Source organism: Theropithecus gelada, unplaced genomic scaffold (genome assembly GCF_003255815.1).
Source record: "Theropithecus gelada isolate Dixy unplaced genomic scaffold, Tgel_1.0 HiC_scaffold_15987, whole genome shotgun sequence".
Classification (NCBI taxonomy): Eukaryota; Metazoa; Chordata; class Mammalia; order Primates; family Cercopithecidae; genus Theropithecus; species Theropithecus gelada.
The window spans coordinates 2544748-2556182 of record NW_020257754.1 but is presented as its reverse complement, the minus strand read 5'-3'; the positions used below and the strand labels follow the sequence as shown (position 1 = coordinate 2556182).

General features: G+C 36.2%; 1 protein-coding gene across 1 annotated transcript in view; it reads right to left on the bottom strand.

Annotated features, from left to right (window-relative positions):
* Positions 1–11435, bottom strand: part of LOC112617259 (transmembrane protein 117) — a gene marked incomplete at its 3' end in the record, with an annotated part of 550259 nt that overhangs the window by 82843 nt on the left and 455981 nt on the right. Inside the window, exon 6 of the mRNA XM_025374000.1 lies at positions 954–1113. Coding sequence (XP_025229785.1) covers positions 954–1113 — 160 coding nt within the window. The remainder of the gene's footprint in view (positions 1–953; positions 1114–11435) is intronic.

The following is an 11435-nucleotide window of genomic DNA, read 5'->3' as shown; positions in this document are numbered from 1 at the left end:
AAAAAAAAAAAAAAAAAAAAAAAAAAAAAAAAAAAAAAAATCAATAAATAAACTGCTATTCTCTTTTGAGACAACACTGAATATCTCTCATAAAAGCCTCTTTTTGCCTTTAGAAATGAGAAAATCAATCTGCTATCCTGTGAAATCTCACATAAATTCAGAATACAATGGAGTATTCCTTCAGTAATCATAGTCTTTAGCCTGGTGACTTACAATGCCTCAGGAGGGAAAAAAAAAATTGCCTTATGAAAGCAATAAGAAAATGTCTAACAAATGGATGGATATTTAATGAGCAAGATAAAATGCCAAGAAATAGCAAGTGTCTCTTTCTGTCCCATTCAAAAGAATATTCCTAAAACCCCAAACGGTCACACCAGATTACATGAGTAACACTGGTTAGTGTGATGCTATTATATGAAAAATCTGTTGCTAAGCAGGGCAAAAATATGGTTTACATGAAAATGGAATGATCTCTGGTGAATACTGAAAGAAAGTAACAATTTCTATAACCAGAAAAAGAATTTTTACATCACTCCATTTCAACTGCTATAAAACCCCGAGTTGCTTTGACAATTGCTTTTCCCTGCTTTGCTGCTTTTATATCATCCTCATGTCTGCAGCTTTCCATTTACTATATGACAGGGTTTTTGGTTTTTGTTTCTAAGTGTGTTTTTTCCCTCTAAAGCCTAGGCAGAAAATACCAACGTGCTATATCGTTTCTAGGGGCCCACCTTGCAATGTTCATAAAATACATTTTTGGTGCCCCTCTTATAAAAGTCCAATTGGCTTTCTTCCCAGTATAACAGCTGAAAATATAAACAGAGAAGGCCTCATTAATAGTAATTGTAAATGCTGTACTTATTTAGATTTATGGAGCCTGCTGCCACATCCTGTTTGTTATACTGGGAACAGAGCATGCAGCGGCTTCGGTGAGGGAAGGGAAAAACACTTACCTGCATCACAATAAGGAGGTCAAAGACCAAGATAAAAGAAGCAAGGAATGCTCTGGAAACTTCATCACTGGGCAAAAATCCCCGATTCAGCTTGTCCCAGCTGATCCAGTCCGTTGTAATCACAAGTACAACCACAGACGTCAGAGTAAAAAGAACTGTCCTGTAAAGAACAAGACACTCATTAAAGAACATAAGGCATAAAATATAGATACTAGAGAGTGCATGTTATCTGTGTTGTATTAAATGTCTGCCCCTTGGTAACTACCTATCCTAAGGTATATAAGCCAAAAGGAAGATGAAAAAGGTTGGCCGGGCATGGTGGCTCATGCCTGTAGTCCCAGCACTTTCGGAGCCCAAGGCAGGCGGATCACCTGAGGTCAGGAGTTCGAGACCAGCCTGGCCAACATGGTGAAGCCCTGTCTCTACTAAAAATACAAAAAAATTTAGCCAAATGGAGTGGTGTGCTCCTGTAGCCCCAGCTACTTGGGAGGCTGAGGCTGGAGAATCGCTTGAACTTGGGAGGTGGAAGTTGTAGTGAGCCCAGATTACGTCACTGTGCTCCAGTCTGGGTGACAGAGAGAGATTCCATCTCAAAAAAAAAAAAAAAAAAAAATTAAATGCCTTCTTTGAAAAGCAATTAGGAAAAGTTATAATAGCATCTCTTCCAAGATTTTCCCTAAAGAACATTAAGATAATAATTATGGAACAAATAATTAACAACAATTTTAAAAATGACTTTGGTTAGTGCAGTAAGTGTCCCAAGAAAACACTGTGTGTAGCTCTTAGTAAACCTGTACATTCTTTACTAAGCATAGTGGACATGCAATGTAAGAAGATAAGGCAGATGGTGAATGGGTGAGGAAATCTTTGGATTCCATTATCCTTCTACAAAAGGGAGGGATAGTTACACCAGACTCATCACCATCTCCAAGACTTGATAAGCTCCATACAGGGACCACCTCTAAAAGCCAATAATGTAGCTTGTTCTCATAGGACATACTTCATCCATGGCTTGTGGTCCAGTGACCTTTCTCCATGTCAGAGCACCTACTCCCTGCTATAAGATACTAGGAGCCTGACATTTTCTCTTATCTATCTTTTTAGCCCCCATAAAATCTTGCATAAGTATACACAGATGGAGTTCAATGAGGGTTAGTTGAAACTAAAGCATTTTTAAAAATCAGAAAATTACCCAAATTAGTCTTTAATGCCGACTTTTAAAGTAGATCTGAAATGTGGGTGATGAAAATTTAATCTGCCAGAGAATTGTCCATAATGTAGTCAAGCCTGTGCTTTTCAGGGCTATATTGATGGCTAGATATTGTTTAGAATTATAAGAAGAAAAAAACCAATTATTTGAAATTAACTTAATCAGATAAAAATGCAAGAAAGAAAAAGGAAATAAAGGAAAACAGAAGAAAAAACATAGAGGTGAAATAACATTGTAGAACACATACCCCTTTTGGCAATTAACAAAACTGTTTTTGCCCTCTAATGTCTTATAATAATTGAAATTCATAAAAAATAATATGAATCTTCATAGAATTCTCTTTTCAATTGTACATAGTATAAACCCCTAAACCAAAAATTTGGTTTTCCTTTTCATAATTTCTTATTTGAAGCAAGTTATACTTTGATATAATGGATATAAAGAAATGTTTCTTATATTTTTTCTCCTCATGAATGGAAAGATACATTATTTTTTAAAATTTTAGAAAATAAACATTCCTATTAAAACTCATTATTTTATTAAAATTGCAAACTTTCAAAAGAATTTGACTCATGACCTCTAAAATAAAAAGTACAGATTGTCTCCTGCTATGGTATAGAGTAACTTTGACCACAGAAATTCAAAGGAATTAAATAAGTATGGGAGAAATTCTAACTAATTATTATAACTCAATAGACAGAAATTGCAAGTATAACTCAATAGATAGAAATTGCAAGTATTATATAATAAGAATAGCGGGACTTAAGCAAAATTTTCTCCAGGTTAAGTCTATGTGTTTTTGATTTTGTTTTCTTGAGCTTGAGAAACCTCAAACAACTCTGAATGAAATCACCACAATTTCTTTTTTCAAGAAGGAATATAACAACCTCAATGAAGAATAAATATTGATTATTATTCAAAGTTTTTTGGGTAATAAGGATATTTTCTCATCATTCTTGGCTTTTCATTCTTGGCTTTTCATTTCCCACAAGGATGCTATAAATATATACACTTTACAGGATGCACTCATATGGCTGTATAGGTTGGTAAATAGTTGGGGCCCCAATTTTCTCATGTCCCACTTTCTTTGCCTCCCCAGCCTCCTTCACAGAGCCTCTCACCTACCTGTTATCCAGCACTGCCTGGTTAACCTCTGGTGAAACAAGGGTACTCTAGTACCTCACTCTAGTTCTATGGCCAGTATGTATTCTATTGGTCAGAGCCTGTAGTCCACAGGCTCTGTGATATTTTTAATATCATTACTGCATTTTCACCTGGAACCTCCTTTAGTAAAGACAGTTGATTAAGAAGAATTAATACTCTAATGTTACTTCATAGGTCTAAAAATGTAAACTGATACTGTAAAATTAAATATTTATTCAGAGGCACATTTTTAGGTGTGAAAGTCTAGGAGTTTGGAATAAGTGTCTGCTGAGCAATTGAAACCTCATCTATTACAATATTTATAAAGGAACTATTCTAGGAGTCAGCAAGATAGCAGACTAGGAGATCCTCTACTCATATCCTCCCACAGAATAATAATTTGGCAGCTATTTATGGACAAAAGTGCCTTTTCCTAGCTTTAGGATTCAGATACAAAGTCCAAGACTGATCACGGCTGTCTGAGAGGGCAGGCCTGTACTCAGTCCCCAGGCTTATGAACAGTGGTCCTGGATACAGACCCAGAAACAGCCTCATCCCCCTATGAACTTGGCTACAGCTCCATTTGGTCTTCATCCTGCCACCAGAATCATCCACCAAGGAATGAGGGAGGAGTCATGCCCACATGCACTTTGTACAACAGACCTGCTGATCTCAGCCCCAGCTGTGGACCCTAAAGAGGCCCTGTAATTCAGCTCTAGCCATTCTCACCTGTAGTCTGAAAGCATTTCTGCCCACACAGGGATCTGCCAGGAGATATGCCCATTCATGCCCTGGTGGCAGTCCCACCAACTTTGGTCCCACTGTAGATGCTGAAAGAGCCCTTTAACTTTGTTCCAGCTTCTCTCAGCTGTGATCTGAGAGCAGTTCTGCCCACCAAGGGACTTTATAGAAAACATGCTCATCCATGCTCCCAGAAATGGGCCTCAGGCTGAATATAGATCCTGAAGTAGACCTGTGACCCAGCTCCAGCCCTTCTCAGCTGCAGTCAGGGGCAGTCTTGCCCAGTCAAGAACCTGGCAGGAGGTACATTTGTCTGTGACCCTGGAGAGAGATCTAAAAACACTGAACTCAGCTGTGGACCCTGAAGCACCCCCTGTAACTCAGTTCTAGCCCCTCTCAACCACAGTCCAGGACCAGTTCTGCCTGACCAAGGATCCACCTAATGACCCAGTGGGAGCCCTCCTAAGAACCTGGAGAGAAAGACATCGAATAGCCTACCTGGTAACAGGCCTACCATCTGTGGAGCCAACTGTAGAATCTAAAGCACGCTCTTGCCCTAGTGTCAGTTCTACTGCCCAAAGTCCAATCTGTCTTGAGACCAGACAGGATTCATATACACTCGTGCTCCTTGTAAGAACCAGCAAAAGTCACGTGACCCAGTTAAAATTCCAGTCAACTGTGATCCCACAAGAAATCCTAACAGGCTGGGAACACTATAGAAGAAGATCAACATCCACCAAAGCCAATCTGTAAAGACTTGAACAGGTATTTGTTCCTTCAAATGTAGACACAAATGCAAAGCTACACAGATAATAAAGAATCAGATAAACAAGACACCACAAAAGGAAAGTAGTAAGTGCCAGTAACAACCCCAAAGAAATTGAGATCTATGAACTGTCTGACAGAGAATTCAAAACAATCATATTAAAGAAGATCAATGGGATGGAAAAGGAAACAGACAACTAAATGAAATCAGAAAAAGAATGCATGAACAAAATTAGAAGTTAATAAGAAACAGAAACCATAGAAAAACCCCAGAAATCCTGGATTGAAGAATACAATAACAGAACTGAAAAAATTCAAAAGAGAGTTATATCATATTTAATCATGCAGAAAAAAAATATCAAACTTAAAGACAGGTCACATGAAATTAGCCAGTTATAGGAATGACAATGAAAAAAGAGTAAAGACAGTATACTAGGCCAAGTGGCTCATGCCTGTAATCCCAGCACTTTGGGAGGTCAAGGCAGGTGGATTGCTTGAGGTCAGGAGTTCGAGACCAGCCTGGGCAACACAGTGAAACCCTGTCTCTTAGAAAAAAAGAAAAATCAGCCAGGCATAGTGGCCTGCACCTGCAGTCCCAGCTACTCGGGAGGCTGAGGCAGGAGAATCACTTGAGCCCATGAGGCAAAGGTTGTAGTGAGCCAAGATCACACCACTGAACTCCAGTCTGGGTGACAGAGCAAGACCCTCTCTGAAAAAAATAAATAAATAGCCTGTAATCCCAGCACTTTGGGAGGCCGAAACGGGCGGATTACGAGGTCAGGAGATCGAGACCATCCTGGCCGACACGGTGAAACCCCGTCTCTACTAAAAAATACAGAAAACTAGCCGGGCGAGGTGGCGGGCGCCTGTAGTCCCAGCTACTCGGGAGGCTGAGGCAGGAGAATGGCGTGAACCCGGGAGGCGGAGCTTGCAGTGAGCTGAGATCCGGCCACTGCACTCCAGCCTGGGCGGCAGAGCGAGACTCCGTCTCAAAAAAAAAAATAAAATAAAATAAAAAATAATAATAAATAAATAAATACAATATATATAGAAAGAGAGAATACTAACCTATGGGTACCATCAAGATAATAAATACATGATTTATGAAAGTCACAGGAGAAGAGAGAAAGAAAGAAACAGAAGGCTTAAAGAAATAATGCCTGAAAACTTCCCAGAGGGATACAGACATCCAAATGCATGAAGCTCAAATAATCTAAAGAAGGACCCATTCAGAGAATATTTTTCTGAGACACATTACAGTAGTTCCCCTATATCTGTGGTTTCACTTTCAATGCTTTCATTTACCTACAGTAAGTCAACCACAGTTTGAAAATACTAGATGGAAAATTCCAGAAATAAACAATTCACAAGTTTTACATTGCATTCTGTTCTGAGTAGAGTGATGAAATCTTACTCTATCCTGCTCTTTCTTGTCCAGGATGTGGATTATCCCTTTTTTCAGCATACTGACACTGAGTATGCTACCAGTCATTTAGTCACTTAGTAGCCATCTGTTATCAGATTGACTGTTGTGGTATTGCAGTTTTCCTTGTGTTCAAGTAATACTTATTTTACTTAATAATGGCTCCAAAGCACAAGAGTAGTGATCCTGGAAATTTGGATATGCCAAAGAGAAGCCATCAAGTGAAAAGGTGAAAGCTCTTGACTTAATAAAGAAAGAAAAAAATGGTATGCTGAGTTTCCCAAGATCTATGGTAAGAACAAATCTTCTACCCATGAAATTAAGAAGAAAAAATGTAAATTCATACTAGTTTTGCTGTTGCACCTCAGACTGCAGAAGTTATGGTCACAATGTGTGATAAGCAAAGATGGAAAAGGCATTAAATTTGTTTGTAGAAGACATGAAGAGAAACAGGTTCCAACTGATGGCAATTGGATTCAGTACTATCCACAGTTTCAGGCATCCACTGGGGATCTTAGAATGTATTCCTCACAGATAGAGAGGGAATACTTTATGATCAAATTGACAAAAGTCTTAAACAAAGAGGGAAACTTTAAAGCACCAAGAGAAATGAGACTCATCACAAAGAAGGATACCCCGATAAAACTATTGCTGAACATCTCAATAAAAAACCTTGAAAATCAAGAGAGAGTGGAATGATATATTCAAAGTGTTGAGGAAACGAAGAGTTAAGATAGAATACTGTATCCAACAAGGCTGTCTTTCAGAAATGTAGGAGAGAGAAGGAGTTTTCCACAGAAGCTGAGGCTAAGGGAATTCATTGCCACTAGATCTGACTTTTAAAAGAATGCTAAAGGTAGAACCTAATGCTAAATTGAACTGAAAAGATGCTAATTGACAAAATAAAAATATCTGAATATGTAAAATTCACTAGTAGTTAAAAATAGAGTCAAGTTCAGAATATTGCAATAGTTGTATATAAACCACTTGTAACTTTAGAGTAAAGTGGGGTGGGGGAGGGGGGAGAGATAGCATTAGGAGATATACCTAATGTAAATGACGAGTTAATGGGTGCAGCACACCAACATGGCACAGGTATATATATGGAACAAACCTGCACATTGTGCACATGTACCCTAGAACTTAAAGCATAAAAAAAGTATTAAAATAACTATAGATACACTAATTTGTTAAAGATATACAATCCAAAGAGATGCAGAGTGTGACATCAATAGCATAAAATGTTGACTGGGGAGTAAAAATGTAGCATGTTTGTATGCAACTGAAGTCAAGTTCTTATCAACTTAAAATGGAATGTTATAAGATCATTTATGCAAGCCTCATTGTAACCACAAAGAAAAAACCTCTAGTAGATACACAAAAGACAAAAAGAAAGGAATTAAAATATAGGATTTTAGAAAATCATCAAAATACAAAGGAGTACAGCAGGAGACAAGGAAAGGAACAGAATAGCAAAACATTTTAAAAAGTGGAAGTCATAAGTCTTTACCTATCAATAATTAGTTTAAATATAAATGGATTATATTCTTTCATCTTAAAATGCAGAGTGACTGAATAGATTCAAGAAGCAAAAACTAGAGTCCATTATATGCTTCCTATAAGATCATCATCAGTTTAGTCTTAAGGACACTCATATGCTGAAATGCAGGAATGGGAAAAGATATTCTAATCAAATGGTAACCAAAAGACAGCAGGGGTGGATATATTTAAATGAGACAGAATGGACTTTCAGTCAAAATCTGTTACAAGAAACAAAGAAGGTCATTATATAATAAAAAAGGTCAATATATAAAGAGAATGTAACAATTTCAAATATATATGTATCCAGTACCAGGGCATCTAAACATACAAGGCAACTACTAACAGAACTGAAAACAAGAGACAGCAATACAATAATAATAGGGGACTTCAATTTCTATTTGCACAATGAATAGATCACACAGATCAAAATCAACAACGAAACAATGGACTTGAATAACACCATACGCCAAATGACTAACAAATATATTCAAAACATTCCATCTGAAGCAGTGAAGTGAACCTTCTTCTCCAGCACACATGGAACATTCTTCAGGATAAGATCATATGTTAAACCACAAAACAGAGATTAAAAATTTTTAAAAGACTGAAATCATCTCAAGTATCTTTTCTGACCACAATGGTATGAAACTAGAATCAATAACAGGAAGATTCTGTAAAATTCACAAGCAAATGAAAATTAAACAACATGCAACCTGAACAACCAATGGGTCAAAAAAGAAATCAAAAGGGAAATCAAAAGTATCTTGACACAACAAAAAATAAAAACAGAACATACCCAAACTGATAGGATGCAGTAAATACAGTTCTAAGAGGGAAGTTTATAATAATAACTGCCTATAATAAGAATAAAGGAAGATTCCAAATAAAACACTAAATTTTATACCTCAAGGAACTAGGAAAAGAAGAACAAACTAATGCCAAAGTTACTGGAAGATAGGATGTAACAAAGATCAGAGCAAAAATAAATCAAATAGAGACTAAAAAAACAATGAAATACCAACAAAGCCAAAACGTGGTTTTTTGAAAAGATAAACAAAATTGATAAATTTTTAGCCATACCAACCAAGAAAAAATAAGGGACTCAAATAAAAATATAAATAAAAGGGAAGACATTAGAACTGATACCACAGAAATACAAAGGGTCATAAGAAACTACTCTGAATAATAATATTCCAACAAATTGGATAACCTGTAATAAGGATAAATTCCTAAAAATATACAAGTTACCAAGACTGAATAATGAAGAAGCAGAAAACCTGAACAGACCGATCATTAGTAAGTGATTGAATCAGTAATCAAAAACCTCTAAAGAAAAGTCCAAAACCTGATAGCTTCACAAGTGAATTATATCAGAGATTTAAAGAGGAATTATTATCAATCATTTTCAAATTCTTCTAAAAATTCAGAAGGAGAGGATACCTCCAAACTCATTTTAAGAAGCTAGCATTATTCTGATACTAAAGCCAGATATGGATACTATAAAAAAAGAAAACTATAGGTCAATATTCCTAATGAATATAAATGCAAACATTTTTAAGAAAATGTTATCAAGCCACATTAATAGTACTTTAAATGAATACCATGATCAAATGACATTTATCCTTGGGAAGCAAGGATATGTTAGCTTACACAAATCAAAAAATGTGATGCATCACATTAAGAGAATAAAGGATACAAAGCATATGATCATCTCAAATGCAGAGAAAGCATTTGATAAAATTCAACATTATTCCATGATAAAAACTCTCAACTAATTAGGTATAGAAGAAATGTACCTCAACGGAACTAAGGCTATATATAACAACCTCACAACCAACATCGTACTTAACAGTGAAAAGATGAAAGCTTTTACTGTAAGATCAGGAAGAAGAAAAGATGCCCACTCTCATCATTTCTATTTAACATGGTACTGAAAGTTTAGTCAGAGCAATTAGACAAGAAAATGAAATAAAAGATATCCAATTCAGAAGGGAAAAAGTTAAACTGTTTCTGATTGCAGATAACATGATCTTACATACAGGAAACCCTAAAGACTCCACAAAAAAACAAAACAAAACAGAACTGTTACAACTAATAAACAAATTGAGTAAAGTTGCAGGACAAAAAATCAACAAACAAAAGTTAGCTGTGTTTCTACATACTAATAGTAAGTCATCTATAAGAGAATCAAAACAATCTCATTTACAAAAGAATAACAAAGAATAAAATTCTTGGGAATAAATTTAAACAGAGGTAAAAGATCTGTACACTGAAAATTGTAACATGTTAATGAAAGAAACTGAAGAAGAGACAAATAAATGGAATACTTCCTATCTTCAGAGATGGGAATACTTAATACTGTTAAAATGTCCATATTACCTAAACAAATCTTCAGATTCAATGTAATTCCTATAAAAATTCCAATGTCATTTTTTCAAAGAAATCAGAAAAACTTTTCTAAAATTAATATAAAACTATAGAAGATGGTGAATAGCCAAATGAATCTTGGGAAAGTAGAGCAGGGCCAGGCACAGTAGCTTGTGCCTATAACATCAGTGCTTTGGGAGACCAAGGTAGGAGGATCTCTTGAGACTGGAAGTTCCAGACCACCCTGGTAACATAGTGAGATCTCATTTTTATATTAAAAAATTAATAACTAGCTGGGTATGATGGTGCATGCTTATAGCCCCAGCAACTCCAGAAGCTGAGGTGGGAGGATTATTTGAGTCCGGGAGTTTGAGTTTGCAGTGAGCTATGACTAAGCCATTGCACTGAAGCTCCAGTGACAGAGAGAGACACTTGTCCTTAAAAAATAAAAAAGAACAAAACTGGAGGCGTCACACCTTCTGATTTCAAATTATGTTACAAAGCTATAGTAATCAAAACAGTATGCTACTGGCATAAAAAAAGAGATACATAGACCAATAGAACAGAGAGCCAGAAATAAACCCATACATAGACAGTCAACTAATCTTTGACAAAAGCACTAAGAATACAAACAGAATGGCATTGTGATAAATGAATATACATATGCAAAAGAAAGAAATCAGACTGCTACCTCATACACAAATATTAACTCAAAATGGATTAAAGACTTAAATGTAAGGCCTGAAAACATAAAACTCTTATAAGAAAACAGGGGAAAAGCTCCTTGACATTCGTATTGGCAATGATTTTTTTTGGATATGACATCAAAAGCAGAGGCAAAAAATAAAAAATAAGCAAATGGGATAATATCAAAGTAAGAAACTTATGCACTGCAAAAGAAACAATCTGACAAGGGGTTAATATTAAAAATATATAAGGAACTCATATAAGTTAATAGCAAAAAATGAAATAACCTGGTTAGAAAATGGGCAAGGGATGTGAATAAACATTCCTCCAAAGAAAACATACAAATGCCCAACAGGTGTATTAAAAGGTGCTTTATCTCACTAATCATCTGGGAAATGCAAATTAAAACTACAATGACATATCACTGTTAGAATGGCTATTATCAAAAAGACAAGTGGTAACAAGTGTTGGTGATGGTGTTAAGAAAAGGGATCCCTAGGCTGGGCGCTGTGGCTGTAATCACAGCACTTTGGGAGGCTGAAGCAGGTGGATCACGAAGGAGTTCAAGACCATCCTGGCCAACATAGTGAAACCCTGTCTCCAC